The sequence below is a fragment of the Stenella coeruleoalba genome, assembly GCF_951394435.1.
Source record: "Stenella coeruleoalba genome assembly, chromosome: 8".
In the NCBI taxonomy this organism is placed as follows: domain Eukaryota; kingdom Metazoa; phylum Chordata; class Mammalia; order Artiodactyla; family Delphinidae; genus Stenella; species Stenella coeruleoalba.
Genome location: NC_137154.1, coordinates 14199507 through 14218461, shown reverse-complemented (window position 1 = coordinate 14218461; position 18955 = coordinate 14199507). Strand labels below are relative to the sequence as shown.

At 41.9% G+C, this 18955-nt stretch overlaps 1 protein-coding gene across 21 annotated transcripts in view; it reads right to left on the bottom strand.

The window, feature by feature from the left end:
- The window catches only part of PHF21A (PHD finger protein 21A), a 197164-nt gene that overhangs the window by 8439 nt on the left and 169770 nt on the right, over positions 1-18955 (bottom strand). For all 21 annotated transcript variants that reach the window (XR_013829586.1, XR_013829587.1, XM_079930665.1 and 18 more), the window contains 7 exons: positions 16336-16387; positions 15499-15578; positions 14966-15026; positions 12232-12395; positions 2443-2598; positions 1081-1156; positions 578-681 (listed from right to left, as the gene is read on the bottom strand). Coding sequence is in view for 19 of the 21 variants with exons in the window: in XM_079930665.1 (XP_079786791.1) it covers positions 578-681; positions 1081-1156; positions 2443-2598; positions 12232-12395; positions 14966-15026; positions 15499-15578; positions 16336-16387 (693 nt within the window). In the remaining 2 variants the exon portion in view is untranslated. The remainder of the gene's footprint in view (positions 1-577; positions 682-1080; positions 1157-2442; positions 2599-12231; positions 12396-14965; positions 15027-15498; positions 15579-16335; positions 16388-18955) is intronic.

The following is an 18955-nucleotide window of genomic DNA, read 5'->3' as shown; positions in this document are numbered from 1 at the left end:
TGTCAGGAGGAGCCTCTGAATCCCTGCTGCAAACACAAACCCCTTTCCCACCTGGTCAGCCAGGGGTAGTATTTACTTCCAGTACTTGTCTCTAGAAAGCGCTCTTCCTCAGGCTGGTCAGATAAACCTGGAGAGGCAATCAGCAGGGCATGGAAGAGGGGCGGGAGGAAAGAGCCATGCAGATGGACCCACTAGCTAGGGCGACTGGGAAGAATTACACGCGGGGGCCTGGTGTGTGTCAGGCGGCTCCACACTCCTCCCAAACACACTCAGGAGCACGCAGGGGTGCTGGCTAGGCTGCTGCAGTTGCTACTTGATCTCTTCAGCCAGAAGACTGAAAATCTTCTCTCAGGTCAAAGCCAAGAGGATGTTCCAGAGCTTGGCTAAGGCACCGTATACCAAATGGCCACCTGTACCTGAGGGCCGAACTCTAACTGGAAGCAAACTGCAACCACCCAGGTTAACAGTGTTAATAAGCTGAAGGAATGAATCAGCGCTCGAGAGCCACGCGTACTGTTATGTACACAGAAAGTTCTGTACCTCTGTACCTCTCACCGAAAGCACGAGGTTTACTTACACTTATAGAATTGCTGAGCTGTTTCACCTTCTGCTCTAGTTGTTCTCGTTCTTGTTTTAAATCTGAACTCCATTTAAGTAATTTCTGTTTTTCTTCTTCTTTTGCTGGGAAAAAAGAAAAAGGAACTTGTTTTTGACAATAAATTCTTTGAAAAGGCCGCCATGTTCAGAAGGCTTGCTAAAGAAGATATCTTCCCCAAAGCTCCCCAAGCCCCACAGCCAGTGCACAGAACCTGCCCACTAAGACTCTCCCTTTTATATGTAAAGGGACGCTAAGAAAACTGTCCCTGGCTTGGGCCTGGCTTTACATAAATATCACTTCTCATTTTTCCCCCCCAAGGAAGTGCTACAACAAACTCCTTATTTCGTTCAATAAAAGCTTTTCATTTTTAACTTTATAGTTCCTTTTGAAAACGAAACAAATACTGTCTCCTAGTACTTGTCTGTTTTTTTTTTTTAAACAAAGGGAGGCTTATACAAAAGGCAGTATGGATAATTCTTTACCTGCTTTATAGGCAATATAGGAATGAACAATTGCTAAAGTTCCAGGCCATGGAATTGCTTCTTCCTTCTTCAGCATCTGAAAAGATTTTTAGAATTTTACCCTTGAGAAAGATATATAAACACACATCCACTGTGTAGTAACAAGCAACAGTGTCTGTAGCTATTGGCAGACAAAATCCAGGAAGGATTTACGGTGGCAGTGTTGCAAAACCCTGGTCTATAGTTTCTGGACTACAAAGTCCCAGTTTATCAGCCTGAAAGAATGAGGGTCAATGGCAGGAAGAGCCAAGCCACCTGAGCCCTGGCTTAGAAAGAGGCTGGGAGCTGGCTAGGCATTCCCATCTTTTCATGCCTGCTACACGACCCCCAACTACTCCCAACCATCAGAAACATCAGCACACAAGCTGCAGGTCTGCCTAATGGCAGCAGCCACTGGCAGCTTCGTCCTTCACCCGACATGGGCTGCCTGTCGCAATTTTAGCTTATATGTGCCTCAAAGACAGCCTGACCAAGGAAATTAAGTATCAGCTCCAAGTACTGAAGTATAATCTAGACCCCGAGTAGAAGATTATCAGAGGGTCACAAAGCAGCATCAGGAAGAGAACAGAGAGAACTGTCTCTGCTACATCATGGAGACAGTAAGGGTGAGGACCAAGATTTAAAGGGGAAAACCAGAATTCCCTCAACTCAGGATTCCAAAGAACCGAGCAGGACCCCAAAGCTTGCTGAGCTACTGGGCTTATTATCTATGTAATATTTATACTTTTGCCTACTTCCAAAAAGGTCTCAAGACAGCTTATAATAAAAACATAAAGACATAAAGATACATGGATAGTTTAAATAAAAAATCAGAAACTAAACAGAAAAGGAAGGGAAGAGGCTTTCTCTTCTTTCAAATCCATGAAATATTAAGACAGTACTTTTATAGTTAGTTCTCTGATCCTGATGATGACACAGGTTAAAAGTAAAACTGCTCTTATTTGAATTAAATGATCAATTGGGCAGTTCCCTTTAAGGATTTTATTTCCAGAGTTTCAAGCATATGCTGAGTTTGGACCATTTTCAGAGAATGAGGCAGACAGTCTTATGGACTTTTAAGGGTAAAGGTAATGAAAAGATAAGTCATTTCAGATAGAGGGAAGCAGTTAGGGTCTCTCCACCTGTACATGAGTCACTGCCTCATGAACAGAGAACCTCTGAGAGGAGGGATGCTGTGGGGGTGAGTGCTGTGCTGTGAACAGGGCAGATGTGGCTCGGAGAACTACTGGAGAGGAAAGAGACTCAGCCATTCCCTCAGCTTAGAGGGGAAAGGAGGTCCTTCTCCTCCTCTGTCCCTCACCCTTTCTGACCCACCCACAGTACCTGGTCCTGACATCTGGGACAGATCCACATGCCCTTGGGAATCGTTTTCAGAGGAGGGTCCAAGCAGTCCAGATGATATACACGGGAACACGTGTCACACATCAGCAACTGGCCACTTTTTCTGCAAACACTGCAAAAATCCTCATGGATATCACCCTATGAAATTGAGAGGAAAGGTAAGAGAAAGGACAAAAAGGTAAAATTGGAATGTTAACGTACACATTCTGGATACATATAAATGTTTTCGGACAATCAGCTGTGCCCCTCCAACTCATTGCAAGAGTGTTCAAGAAAAGCAGAAATTACCAACGGTGCAAGCCTGCTCTATAGAGTTGAGGTTCCCCAGGTGGGGCTAGTATTCTTAACCTTAAAGTAGAGTTTACAAGCAACTGTAACTGTGGGGTCACCTAGGCCAAAATTAGCTTTACAGGTAATAACTCAGCATTTAAGTTTTGGTACAGTCCAACTCACAAATCATAAAGTTTAAAGACATTGAAATCCATTCATCATTTCCCATCATCAATGGGAAAGAAGACAGACAAGAAATGGAGGTTTTCGCTAAACTCTTTACTTGCTCTGGGAGAAAAACTATAGCCAAAGTTCAAACAGGAAAGTATTAAGTCAGGAGCAAAGTAAACTCCTATGAGTTTTCTAACATGAAGAATTAAAAAAGCCAAACAGCTGAGAGTGTTCTCTTAAAACCAGTATTTGGCATTTGCTGTTCAATGGACCGTTCTATTCCGGGAGGCTTTATTCCTCCCTGTAAAATGCTTCACCAGATAGATAAAGAAGAGCAGCCTAAGTGCACTCTGCTAGTCTCTCCCGCCTCCATGAGTGATGGTTCTGGTACTCAGGCGAGTCTGTGGGAGCCCTCTCAACAAAAGGCACCATCAGAAAAAAGCAGATCTATTTAAAATTTGGACAGAACATATTAAAAAAACACGAGGTATTAAAGAGGTGTTTTTCAGTAAGTCAATCCCTGGCCTGTTCTCTAAACAGGATTAACGCTGTTGATAAGGACACCAGGAAAGGGAAGACTGAAGGGTCAGGCCAGAGGTTAACTAACAAGGCAGCACCTCAGCTTGGAGGAGACCCCGGCCTTTTCACTTCCAATGTGTTGTTTTAGAATTCCAGGCTATTCTGACAGAAGGCCTAATACAGAAATTTTGCACAAGAAGCAATGATACAGAAAGCGATGCCCAGTTCTTCCTTTCTATGATATAACCCTTCAACCACGATTGCTGAAAGGAACATATCTTCCCAGACCTACTATTTCTATCCAAAGGAAAGGAAAGGAACTATCTGGCAGTATCTACATATCTAGGGTATCTGGTGGCCCAGAAGACTGGCTGCAAAAAGTTGTAAGCTACTTCAAAGTGTGGATGGATGTTAATCTCTTTTAGTAAGACAATGTTACCTCTGGGCAGTCAAAAAATAAGATACTTAGTACATGTGTAAAAATACTACATAAGAATGCAGCCTAACAGTGTAACTTCAAGGCACCGAAAGATGTTAAGGTTTCATCCCTAGATTAACTGTGACTTTCTTCTTAAAATCAGCCTGAGGGTGGCTCTCCTCTAGAGACCTAGTCTTTTTTGAACCTTCGCCCCATGTTGTAAGTCTGCATCTTTAATAAGTTTATAATAATTTTATGGCTTCAGAAACTCTTTTACACGAACCACAGGTACAATTATCACTGATGAAGTAAATGAGACAAACTGGACATCTTATTCCAAATACCTATCTTATTTGTTGGGTAAAGAGCTCTGCTCACTTTCCTTTGCTCCAGAGTAAGGAGAACATCAGGAAGTGGAAGGTGGAGAGTACATAAAATAAAGGTTAAATAATTTCTTTCAATTTCCTAAAGGAAAGAAAACTTCTATCCTATTTACATATCCTGTAGCAGCAGTTCATAATCTTTTCAGTGTCAGGACCCCTTAGTAACACTTAAAATTACTAACCACCTCAAAGTGCTTTTGCTTAGGTGAGTTGAATCTATTGCTATTTATTGTACTAGAAGTTTTAAAACTTTTTTATTTTGAAATAAATAACAGAATCACAGGAAGTTACAAAAATCATGTATTGAAGAATGTTAAAATCCAAGAACACACAAGGGCACATTCAGTTAGCCCTCAGAGTGCTATCACCACTTATCATGTAGTACCTGGAAAACCCCACTGTCCTACTTTTGAGAAAATGAGAATGAAAATGGCAAAGAATATTTTGGTATTATCATGAAAATATTTTTGATTTTATATTTTGATTGATATTATATTTTAAAATACATAAAATTATATTTTATATTTTGACCCCCTGTAAGAGTCTCAGTATCATACCCAGACCACAGATTGAGAACTACTGCCCAAAGAAATAAATATAAAATGCCAAGATATGTATTTCATCCACGCAGAATTGGTTCTTTGCTTAAAGAGAGCAGAGGAAGTCCCACAGAGTTGCTGCACCAGGTCCAAAGGGTTAGGCTTTGGTGACTGACCAAATTACTACCATAAACCAAATAGTAAGTTGAATGATGGCTGACCCACAATCCTTTGCTGGGAGCTAAAGATGTATGTTTTTTGGAAACACCCTGGCTGTATCAATTGCAACTTCATCATCTGCTAAACAAATTTTATAACTGTGTCAACATATCTTCCCTTCCCATAAAAATGATGATAGTGGCAACAAGATACATCCTAAAGATTAGTGACCGGCTGGGTCTTATATTACCAACTCCTTCTAGATGGTTACTGATCCCCAGGAAATGCCTGCCTCTCAACTGTGATTGTTTAATTAACATTGCTGGGGCTTACGCCACCCAGCAGCAAACACAGAGCCCTGTGTGTTGATTTTAATCACTGCCACTGTTGGGACACTGTAAAAGTAGAAGTCAATTATCTTTAAAGAAAATCCATTCCACTAGGTTTAACCGAGAAAGTTCTCAACATATTTAATGGTTTTAGAAAAGCTTTCTTTTACCTTTCGATTCCTGAAAAGAACAAAGTTTCCATTTTAAGAGGAAACCTGGCAAAAGCATTTAGTTGGTGATTTGATCCGAGTGTATCCTTCGGGTTCAGTCTCTCAAAGAAAATCATAAACCTCCTCAGCCAAAAGTCACAAAAAGGAAAAACAACATCTTTAGGGAAGACACTCACTTGCAGACCCACAATCATCTGTTCCCCAGCATCTGTGCATCGCCTTGCAAAGGATCCCTACCAGGAAGCCATGAGCTGGCAATACCTCGGCAATGCTTCAACTGAGGAAAACGGAGATAATCTTTGGTGCAAACAAAGTTTCTGACAGGGACTCCTGGTGCTCATTAACAGGACAGGTAGAAAACCTGTGTCAATCACTAATGCCAAAAACCAATGCTGAATCTTGAGAGCAAGACTGGGTCTGTAGCCACTAGCTATTGTCCAAGGAAGGAAACCTGCCCGAGAACTCTTCTATGACCCTGGTCCTCCGAAGATGACACTTCCTTTGTTGTTTCTGGAACCGTAACTCAGGATGTGCATACGGTATGCTTTTGCTCTTTGGAGAGGGGTAGACCTAATTATTAAGTACTAAGAAGCTTCAAGTTCAAGGGATTTTACCTGAAGACGATCCTAAAGACAAGCTCTGTAATTCACAAAAGAACTGGGATGTGCACAAAATGTAACTCTTGGTTTCCCTCCTCAAACCTGCTCATCTTCCAGTAAATGGCAGCTTTATCCTTTCAGTTGTTTAGGCCAAAACCTTTGGCTATTCTCTTTTTCTCACATCCCCTTATCTAATTCTGCTGGCTCTTCAAAATAAATGCAGACCCCATCAGTTTTTTCCATCTCTACTTCCGCCATTCAATCGGGCCAAGTCATCGTGAGCTCTTCCCAGGATGACTGCAACAGCCTCCTAACTGGTCTTCCTGCTCCCATCCTATCCTCCCCACAGTCTCTTCTCCGTTGTCAGACACAGTGATCACTCTAAAATCCAAGCCAATTTTGCAAACGCCTTAAAAATAATAAATGCACAGGACAGATCATATCTTGGGTCACAAATCAAGCCCTGGTAAATTTAAGAAAATTGAAATCGTATCAAGTATCTTTTCCGACCACAACGCTATGAGACTAGATATCAATTACAGGGAAAAAGCTGTAAAAAACACAAACACATGGAGGCTAAACAACACGCTACTAAATAACCAAGAGATCACTGAAGAAATCAAAGAGAAATCAAAAAATACCTAGAAACAAATGACAATGAAAACACGATGACCCAAAACCTATGCGATGCAGCAAAAGCAGTTCTCAGAGGGAGGCTTATAGCAATACAATCCTACCTCAAGAAACATCTCAAATAAACAACCTAACTTTACACATAAAGCAATTAAGAGAAAGAAGAACAAAAAACCCCCAAAGTTAGCAGAAGGAAAGAAATCACAAAGATCAGCTCAGAAATAAATGAAAAAGAAATGAAGAAAACAATAGCAGAGATCAATAAAAGTAAAAGCTGGTTCTTTGAGAAGATAAACAAAATTGATAAACCTTTAGCCAGACTCATCAAGAAAAAAAAGGAGAAGACTCAAATCAACACAATTAGAAATGAAAAAGGAGACGGCACAACTGACACTGCAGAAATACAAAGAATCATGAGAGATTAATACAAGGAACTCTATGCCAATAAAATGGACAACCTGGAAGAAATGGACAAATCCTTAGAAAAGTACAACGTTCTGAGACTGAACCAGGAAGAAATAGAAAATATAAACAGACCAATCACCAGCAGAGAAATTGAAACTGGGATTAAAAATCTTCCAACAGACAAAAGCCCAGGACCAGATGGCTTCACAGGCGAATTCTATCAAACATTTAGAGAAGAGCTAACACCTATCCTTCGCAAACTCTTCCAAAATATAGCAGAGGGAGGAACACTCCCAAACTCATTCTATGAGGCCACCATCACCCTGATACTAAAACCAGACAATGATGTCACAAACAAAGAAAACTACAGGCCAGTATCAGTGTTGAACACAGATACAAAAATCCTCAACAAAATACTAGCAAACAGAATCCAACAGCACATTAAGAGGATCATACACCATGATCAAGGGGGGTTTATCCCAGGGATGCAAGGATTCTTCAATATACGCAAATCAATCAATGTGATACAACATATTAACAAATTGAAGGGTAAAAACCATATGATCATCTCAATAGATGCAGAAAAAGCTTTCGACAAAATTCAACACCCATTTATGATAAAAACCCTCCAGAAAGTAGGCATAGAGGGAACTTACATCAACATAATAAAGGCCATATATGACAAACCCACAGCCAACATCATTCTCAGTGGTGAAAAACTGAAACCATTTCCATTAAGCTCAGGAAAAAGACAAGCTTGCCCACTCTCACCACTACTATTCAACACAGTTTTGGAAGTTTTAGCCACAGCAATCAGAGAAGAAGAAGAAATGGAATGCAAATTGGAAAAAAAAGAAGTAAAACTGTCACTGTTTGCAGATGACATGACACTATGCACAGAGAATCCTAAAGATGCTACCAGAAAACTACTAGAGCTAATCAATGAATTTGGTAAAGGAGCAGGATACAAAATTAATGCACAGAAATCTCTTGCATTCCTATACACTAATGATGAAAAATCTGAAAGAGAAATTAAGGAAAGTCTCCCATTTACCACTGCTACAAAAAGAATAAAATACCTAAGAATAAACCTACCTAAGGAGACAAAGGACCTGTATGCAGAAAACTATGAGACACTGATGAAAGAACTTAAAGATAATACAAACAGATGGAGAGATATACCATGTTGTTGGACTGGAAGAATCAACATTGTGGAAATGACTATACTACCCAAAGCAACCTACAGATTCAATTCAATCTCTATCAAACTACCAATGGCATTTTTCACAGAATTAGAACAAAAAATTTCACAATTTGTATGGAAACACAAAAGACCCTGAATAGCCAAAGCAATCTTGAGAAAGAAAAACAGAGCTGGAGGAATCAGGCTCCCGGACTTCAGACTACACTACAAAGCTACAGTAATCAAGACAGTATGGTACTGGCACCAAAAAAGACATGCAGATCAGTGGAACAGGATAGAAAGCCCAGAGATAAACCCAGGCACATATGGTCACCTTCTCTTTGATAAAGGAGGCAAGAATATACAATGGAGAAAAGACAGCCTCTTCAATAAGTGGTGCTGGGAAAACTGGACAGCTACATGTAAAAGAATGAAATTAGAACACTCCCTAACACCATACACAAAAATAAACTCCAAATGGATTAAAGACCTAAATGTAAGGCCAGACACTATAAAACTTTTAGAGGAAAACATAGGCAGAACACTCTATGACATAAATCGCAACAAGATCGTTTTTGACCCACCTCCTAGAGAAAGGGAAATAAAAACAAACAAAAGAAAAACAAATGGGACCTAATGAAACTTAAAAGCTTTTGCACAGCAAAGGAAACCATAAACAAGATGAAAAGACAACCCTCAGAATGGGAGAAAATATTTGCAAATGAAGCAAATGACAAAGGATTAAACTCCACAATATACAAGCAGCTCGTGCAGCTCAATATCAAAAAAACAAACAACCCAATCCAAAAATGGGCAGAAGACCTAAACAGACATTTCTCCAAAGAAGATATACAGATTGCCAACAAACACATGAAAGGATACTCAACATCACTAATCATTAGAGAAAGGCAAATGAAAACTACAACGAGGTATCACCTCACACCGGTCAGAATGGCCATCATCAAAAAGTCTACAAACAATAAATGCTGGAGAGGGTGTGGAGAAAAGGGAACCCTCTTGCACTGTTGGTGGGAATGTAAATTGATACAGCCACTATGGAGAACAGTATGGAGGTTCTTTAAAAAACTAAAAAGAGGGGCTTCCCTGGTGGCGCAGTGGCTGAGAATCTGCCTGCTAATGCAGGGGACACAGGTTCGAGCCCTGGTCTGGGAGGATCCCACATGCCGTGGAGCAACTAGGCCCGTGAGCCACAACTACTGAGCCTGCGAGTCTGGAGCCTGTGCTCTGCAACGAGAGAGGCTGCGATAGTGAGAGGCCCGCGGACCACGATGAAGAGTGGCCCCCACTTGCCACAACTAGAGAAAGCCCTCACACAGAAATGAAGACGCAACACAGCAAAAATAAATATTAATTAATTAATAAACTCCTACCCCCAACATCTTCTTTAAAAAAAAAACTAAAAAGAGAACTACCATACGACCCCACAATCCCACTACTGGGCATATACCCTGAGAAAACCGTAATTCAAAAAGAGTCATGTACCACAATGTTCACTGCAGCACTGTTTACAATAGCCAGGACATGGAAGCAACCTAAGTATCGATCGACAGATGAATGGATAAAGATGTGGCACAAATATACAATGGAGTATTACTCAGCCATAAAAAGAAACGAAGTTGAGTTATTTGTAGTGAGGTGGATGGACATAGAGTCTGTCATACAGAGTGAAGTAAGTCAGAAAGAGAAAAACAAATACCGTGTGCTAACACATATATATGGAATCTAAAAAAAAAAAAAGGCTCTGAAGAATCTAGGGGCAGGACAGGAATAAAGATGTAGACGTAGAGAGTGGACTAGAGGACACGGGGTGGGGGAAGGGTAAGCTGGGACGAAGTGAGAGCGTGTCATGGACATATATACACTACCAAATGTAAAATAAATAGCTAGTGGGAAGCAGCTGCATCTCACAGGGAGATCAGCTCGGTGCTTTGTGACCACCTAGAGGCGTGGGATAGGGAGGGTGGGAGGGAGACGCAAGAGGGAGGGGATATGGGGATATATGTATAAGTACAGCTGATTCACTTTGTTATACAGCAGAAACTAACACACCATTGTAAAGCTATTATACGCCGATAAAGATGTTAAAAAAAAAATAAATGCAGGTAAGAACCTTCAAAGGCTGCTAAAACCACTAAGTTTGCTGGGGAACTGGATATTTTTATAGACTCGTCACTATCTTCACCTAAGGAAACAGGCATCTTTAGGATTAGAGATATCTGATTGAGTCTATCTTAAGAGATGAAAGCTAATATCACCAACAATGGGACAGATGGACAACATGTGCCTCTTGTGATGCACTGAGAATCAGTGCATCATCAGGTATTTGGTGCTCCTACAAAAATGCATACCCTGAATCTATTCTTGAGAAAACAATCAGATCATCCAAATGGAGGGACACTCTATACAGCAACTGGCCTATCTTTTAAAAAATGTCAGTGTCACGAAGGACAAAGACAGGCTGAGAAACTGTTCCAGAGTAAGGAGACTAAAGACAAAACACCATAAAAATTAATGTCAAGAGTGATCTTGGGTTGGATCCTGGAGCAGAAAAAACAAAGTGCCACTCAGGCATTTATTGAGATAATTGGAGAAATCTGAAGATGGGCTGTATACTATACAAATAATATTTTGTCATATTAAATTTCCTCAATTTCATAACTGCATTGTGGCTACGTCAGAGACTGTCTTTGTTTTTAGGAGATATACACGGGAGTATTTTGGGTGAAGATTCATGATGTCTTCAACTTCTTAACTAGATCAGCAAAACAAGCGTGTGGTGGTGGGAAGTAGCATATGTGGCGAAATTGTAACAATCGGTGAATCTAGGAGGAGGGTATATATTCCTTCCTTGTGTTGTTGTTGCAACTTTTCTGTAGGTTTGGAAATTTTCAAAATAAAAAGTGAAAAGTAACGTCACTCCTCTACTTAAAACTCTGGAGCATCTCCCATCTCACTCAGAGTAAAAGCTACAAGACCCTGCGAGACGGGCCCTGCCCTCTGAGGTCTCCTCTCCCACTGCTCCTGCCTGCCCACCAAGCCCTTCTTCTCTACGCCATATACACTTCCTCCAACGAGCAGGGCTTCTGCACTGCTGTTCCCTCTGCGTGGAATGCTCTTCCCCGCCCCAGATACTCCAACATACTCCATTCCCACCAGAGAGGCTGTCTCTTACCACTCTTCATAAAACAGCAACCTCCTGCTGTAACTCCTTATGCCCCTGATTCTGTGTCAAGTTTTTTTTCACAGCACTTATCATGACCTGACATTTAAATGTTCATTTGCTTATCACCTGCCTCTGGCCGTGCAATACGAGCTCCCTGAGGGCAAGGAGCTGGTTCTGTTCCCTGTTCTGTCCCCAGTCTCAACAACAGTGCATGCTCAGCAGGGCAGTGCTCAGTATTTGTTGAGTGAATTCACCGCTTTGTAAGCGCTCATTTAAAAAGAGGGCACTAGTTTGCACTCCTGCAGCCTCTGGGGGAAGGGCTACTAAGCATCTGATGCTTTTTTCAGGAGCCTGTTTCTGACCAATTCTGATGAATAAAGTTGCTTTTCGGAAAAGTTGTCTTGAATTTTACTTGAAGCAGGAAACACGGACTGCTAGGCGAATGTACACCTTTGTTCATTATCCCCACCTCCCCAAACTCACGACAGACACCTGCACACCTCTCAGTTATACGACCTGACTTCCCCACCCCATCCCCCTTCCTGAGAACTCCTTCACCGCAGATAAATTCCAGACTTTGAAAACCCTGACTGAGCCTCCTAATGTGGTCTTTAATATGATTCTCAAGGACATGGCAGGACCTGGGACCCCAGCAGAAAGCTGCCTTACGTGGCACACAGTGTCCTGTAGGGATTACTGCTGTTCCAGGGTTAGTCAAGGAGATGCAACTGGTAAGGAGACAACATATGATAACGGTTTCCCCGATTTAAGCTCTGAGAAAGAGAGTGAGCTTTTCCCAAGTTACTTACGTCTGTGGAGGTGGGGCTGGGCAGGGACACAGGCTGAACAGGTGCAGGGAAAGTGAATGTGGTCTCTGTCTTTTCATTTTCAGGGGAGTCAGGATGACTGGATGGGGGGGATGTTGGGGTTAGGGCTCCAAACCCCAGCACTGCATTGTATTTTGGAGGACGACCTACAGACCGAGAAAAGGGAACAAAAGGGAAAAAAGGGGGAGGGAAAGAAAGGGGGAAAAATGATCTTACATACCTTTGGCCAGTGTTCCTCATTGGCTAGCATGGAAAAGGAAGTGAGGTAGCAGAGAGAAGGTTAATACAACAGTCCCAAAGAGAGGAAAAGAAGCAAAGATTTAAATGTCATTCGAAACAAATGCATGAGTGTCGAAGGGAGGATAAGAGAGCCTCAGAGAATGACAGGAGATACTGGGTTATGTTAAAGGTCTTCGCCTTGGGCAGATTATAGAGACGTTCCTCAACTATGACAATTTGAGATTTCTAACGGGAGAACAAGATATCAAAGCCCAACAGGAGCCAAGGCCAGGGAGAAGAATTTATTTTCTTTTTCCATATCTTTTACATATTGTCTCCTAAGGTTTTTCTGCAATCGTTATTCTTATAATAATATTAGTGATTCTCAGTTCCCACAAACAGACTGGCTGAGGATCTCTGCTTTTCCTCTTCTCTCCTGCCCACATTTTGGTTACTTCATTGCTTGTGAGGGTAGAGAAAGGCAAAGGGAGGAGGCAAAATTCAAGTTAACTATTCTTACCCCTTCTGGCAGAGCTAGGAAGACATATGTTCTGGGAGTAGCTGGAACCTAAGAGCTAAAAAGACCTTCTGGGCTTAACAGTGAATTTAAGTAAGTCTGGACTCAGATACCCTTCCCAGTTGATCAAAAATCATCTCCCTGCTTTCCATCACAAACATTCCAGTGAACTACATGTCTTAGAACTGGGGTGTTCCAAAGTCTCAGGAAAAGCCCTGTCATCAGCAACAGCTACCAGAAAGAGCTGATTTGAGCAGAAGCATTTTGAATCAAACCTCATGGCTACAGAGAATCTACAAGTGGGCCCTAATGCGTATGGGAAGTCCAGGTCAACCACTCTTGCCTTATGATATATCTAAGTCAGGGTCCTTGTCTTCTAAGGGCCAAAGGTCATAGCTTCTAAGCTGCAAGTGATCAAAAGTGTACGCCCAGCACACCATAGGCAAAAAAAGAGCCGGAGAGGTACACAACTGCCTACGAGCACTGGTGGATGGTACGTGGGATCATGACTTTGCCAACAGTTATAATTTATATTGGAATTATGCACAGGAGTCATGATTCTGTCAGATATTACACAAACATTACCTATCTGTGTTAAACCGGCACTGTGTGCAGTACAAAGACAGATCGTACTGGTTTGCCTTTTCTAGGGTATTTAGTGCTGCTAGAAGGGTAAGTGGAAGATAAATGCTCTTTGTTTACCCACAGAAGGCACGTCCTAGGCATTGTGAATGCAGGCTTTCATCCTCTGACCTTGGCAAGAGATGCCAAGGTCTTTCTGGCTCATTTAACCCCTATCCTCCCAGCAGATGCTGTCCACTAGCAGGTCAATTAACTGTGGCTTCTGGCTGGGGGCTCCTTTCTGAGGACTGTGTCAGAGGTCACTAAAACAACCCCAAACAAAATAAAACAACAAAAGATAACCCATGACACTGGTTACTGTGGCCCAGGAATCAATATGAAACAGTGACTTAGGGATACCCATCTAAATATGTTTTGGCTTCTTGAAGGAGGGGCTGATGAAACACTAGCGTGGGTGTGCTGTCTCTCTGAGGGGAAGAGACGGTAACCACTGTACCACCGGTACAGTGCTAGCCCTCCCTAAGGCAGACAGAGGGTCGGGATGACCTCCTAAGCTTCCAATGGCTCTGAGATTGCTGTGCATACACAAAAATTAGCATGCTACTCCGCTCACTCTGCAACCTTTCTAGCCTGGAACTGTAATTCAAGGACACATTATCACGTGGAGAAAAGGACCTTGGGATGTATTACTGACATCAAAGAACCATTTCAGAGCCTTGTTTATAAGCTCAAACTCTGAGCTATTAAGACCTGTTTCGACCTGCATGGTGAAGGCAGTTGCTGACCTGAGAGTGAGGTGGAATGCCCGCCCTGGAAGGTCTGAAACTGGGGGACGGAGCTCTTTAGGAATTTCTGCTTTGGGAAGCCTGTTTCGACAGTGATGTTTTCTTCTTTAGTTGCAGGTGCTCTCTTCTCATAGATTCAAAATTCTCAGTGTGGCTACCTCTCTCCTTCCTGCAAAGTCTGCAGCTCACAGAAGCTTAAGAGTCGTGCTCTGTCCTCACTGGCATCAGGACAACTTAGACACTACTAAGAACACCTTGGCAACACCAGTGCTCTGTTGTGCTCAATGATGCTAAAATGCTCCCTTTTACAGGGTGTTCTGTTCATTGTGCTATTCGTCAACAGCCTGAGGGGCCTGGGGCAGAAATCCTGCAATGAGCCATTCCCCTCAGCCAGCTTTGCCCGAATCCCAGGAAGGGGAGCTTTTGATTCAGTCTACAGAACTCTCATAAGAGATCTCACTCTCTTTTCCCCCCATTCTCAGAGAACAACAACAAAACTATATTCAAGGGATATAGGAGTTAGGCTCTAGGACAATGGGAGGAGGGAGGGGAAAGAAACACAACACAGAAAGCAAAAGCAACAGCAAGGGAGAGATACAAAAAAGGTACTCACCTCTCTTCCGGGTCCCAGGATGCATTGTACTGTTCAGGTACGTGACTGCGCTCTTCTTACGCTTTCGGGATTGAAGAAAGAAAGGTGACTGGTTGAATAGCATGGTTACTACTAATCCCGGTACAAGCCAAAGACCAAGCACAGCATGCCCGTCAACATGCCAACTAGTTAGTGCTAGTCACCCAAAGGTCTCAGTGATAACTGGATTTATCGTATGTACTTGGCTCTGAAAGAATATTCCAGAGAGGTACGTCTCTGCTTCAGAAGAAAGTTGTGTTCAGATGACAGGATGAGTTAAATTTTTAAGGTAGGTGGTTTGTATCTACTTAAACTTCAGGAAAAAACTAAGGGGGAAACAGCAAATAATAAAGATGAAATAATGTCTTCAGCCAGAGAAAAAGCCATCATTTTACAGAGCTGGCCAAGCACAATCAGGGTACTGCTCGTAAGCAGCTTTTCAGACGGGAGGTGCTGAGCAAGTCCTAAATAAAACTGGAGACGTGAGGGAATGGCCAAGTGCCGGCCAGGAATACCTCTGGCTCAAAGACCGCGCCACTGTACACTGGATTTGCTGTCGTTCTTCTTTTTCGTTCTTGCCGCTTGCTTTGGATTTCTTGGGAAAGCAAAAGGTCTGGATTAGAAGAAAGGTATGAAGGACCCCCCCCCAACGTAACCTCATCGTTTACTTATTGGGTTTCCCATGACAAGTCAGAAACGAGAGTAAGTCTCTCGGTTTCACTGCAGCCTCAGCGAAGGGAAGCCCGCTGCTGGGAGCAAACATGAAGGACCATCCACTCTCACCTCTTGGAAAGCAAGGCCCTGCTGTCCTACAGTGTGGCTCTCTGTGATTGAGAGCTTAACAGTAGACAACACTTGTAAAAGTTTCCTGATTTATTTTTAGATCACTGTAATATAGGTGTGGATGAACTTTACCCACAGACCTAGATTGAGTAATCATAGTTCACCATTCTTGAATTAAATCACTAGAACAGGTATAGCTTTGCAACTATTCTTAAGATTCCAATAATCTAGAGTGACTGAAAAATACAGACAAAGACTTGTCAGAGGGGCATTTGCTACTTTATGCTGCCAGGGAAAAAAAAAGTTTCTCTAAGTGAATGGAAGTCACCTTAATGCAAGCAACTAGGGAGCTTCCCCAGGACAGTAGTGTGGATAAATAATGATAGGAAGGAGAGGGGCTGAACATTAGATAGAAGGAAGGTAAGTTTATTCCAAAAAAAGAGTCCATACTGGTTGAATCATACTCTGCTTGTGTTCCAATTTTCAGTTCTAACAATAAATCAAACAACATTTTCAAGAACAAAGCCCTGGGCCAGAAGCAAGGTAGCGCCATGAATATCTTCTCTTACCTTCTAGATGGTCATGTGTTACCAACCCCAGAGACACCATGAAGGCAAGTTTCTGTGCCAGAGAAACAAAAGAAGAATATACTTCAGTGTGGGTTCTCGCAAAGTCAGCTGCATGTTCCTACTTAGACTCCTGGGGAAAGCCAGCCCAATAGCTGGTGGGTGAAAGGAAGCCGGGTTCAGGTGAACAAGGAGTGGGCACCCTCCACTCTCAGCAGCTATGGAACCGCTCTGGAAGCTTTCTGATCTTACAGGGATCAAAAGAGAAGGACTGGGGCCTATATCTTCCACTCTCTCAATGGCAGAAATCAGTATCTTGAATGACCTAAGTTTTTTCCAGAAAAATTCTCAAGGAGGGAAGAGGACTTCACAATGAAGAAACCCACAGAGGGTTACAAACAGCCTCCCACACAACAAGCTCCAAATTCTAAGTACTTCATTTGTCACACCAGGTCAGGGGTTCTTATATTTTTGCTACCACTGATTGGACAATAACTCAAAGCTAAGTGAGTTTTAGGAATGACAGCAGGTGGTTCTGCTTAATACTATGATTTTTCAATCAACCATGGACCTACAAATTATAGAGTGCTTTCTCTCTGGCCACCACTCTCAGGGCTCCATCAGAAGCCAGACTGCTCAGAACACTGCACTCCAAAGCTGGAACGTTAGATGCTTAAAAATGGAGACAGCAACAGATTGATTACTATTTTGCTCTTTGGTTGCATGTGGTCTGGAAAGTACGCCTTTATTTTCTGCTGTACCACTGCATGCAGCTGCTAAATATGCCAAATAATGTATCATCCATTTCTCTCGGTGATGAATAAGGAACATCATTAGTTGTCAGGAGACATAATCCTGCAGAATTATTCATACCACAATTTGGTCTTTGAAAATCCTGACATTTTACCCTCAACTTTAAATATCGTGGTATTCTGGCCTGAAGTGATAGGTTCAAGCTATTCGAGGTACTGAGTGTTTTATAAAGATAACCTTGAACAAGCCACTTGAGAACACAGACATGTCCTTTACTGGTATCCACAGAGTCCTGAAGAAATGTTTTAATTTTATTTCTTATTTCAGAAACTAGGGTGGGCACCTGTCCTCCCGACAGCCAGAGTACTTCAGTAACGAAAAGCGTCTTGGACGTGCTGCCCATTTTCTACATTGCATACATTTTGTGGCTGCCAATTAACTACATTCCTAATTTTCACTATTCCTTCAAAACATAAGATTAGAAGGCTGTCTACCAACTGTTCTCTGTTAATAAAGCAGTGTGTGAACTGACATTCAGATGCACCTTCTTTTAATCAAGTAACAGCATCCTTCTTGGCCACTCACACCCAACTCATCTTTGCCAGTCTAGATCAAGCTCATAAAAGAATTATTAAATGGAAAAAAATCTCTTCTGTAGAACAGATTTTCAGTGATAAATAGAATAAAAAGCTGTCAAGAACTTTCACCTTATCTATGTATCACACACATGCCAATAACTAATTTATTCCCTTTATGGCAGTGATTCTGTCCAATTAGAAATATGTGTTACTCCACATGATGCTACTTGCTTGCCCACACTGTGCCACTGACATAAGATATCCTTTAGTTTCTTGGTTTTTTAAAATAAATTTATTTATTTATTTTTGGCTGCACTGGGTCTTTGTTGCTGCGCGCGGGCTTTCTCTAGTTGCGGCGAGCGGGGGCTACTCTTTACTGCGGTGCACGGGCTTCTCATTGCGGTGGCTTCTTTTGTTGAGCAGCACGGGCTCTAGGTGAGCGGGCTTCAGTAGTTGTGGCACGTGGGCTCAGCAGTTGTGGCTCGCGGGCTCTAGAGCACAGGCTCAGTAGCTGTGGCACACAGGCTTAGTTGCTCCACGGCATCTGGGATCTTCCCGGACCAGGGCTTGAACCCGTGTCCCCTGCATTGGCAGGAGGATTCTTGACCATTGCGCCACCAGGGAAGTCCTCTTTTAGTTTCTTTTGATAAGGAAATTTTGCTAATTGCTGTTTTCCCCTCTCTAAGCCTAATACTTGTCATTAATTTTGCAGACTATAAGTTTCTCAGCAATATGCATGACTAGGACTTCTTTTAGGTTCAAGTTTTGGTCTCTTCTTTAAAGACAAATTAAAAATTAATTCATTTCATATCAGAAAGTATTATAATTTGTACTTGCTTTAAAAAAACCTGAACTGGCTTAATAAATCACTGCTTCAAAAAAATGACATGAAGCTTTGATGGCTTTATGCCACTATTTGACATGGTTTCATTAAAAAGAATGCACTGAGGATTAGAAGGAAATGGATTGCTGGTCTAATAAAATCCAACTATCATATATTCATCATCATATTACCTGTCCACATTTTTCTTTTATAGCTGCTTGTACAGAAGTATCAAACTAAAAAATCTCTTGCCTAAGGACATACAAATTCACATTCTATATTTGTACCACAGTTTTGTTTGCTATTTAAGTTTATAATTCTATCCTAAGTTGTAGTACAGATGCTAGTATTTTCATCCCTACTTTTATGCTTCAGTGAACTACTTATGAGCTACTGATTCATCTGGGATTTGGGGATCTAATGCAATACAATAGTAATAACAAAAATGCACGTGTAACAACTGTAATCG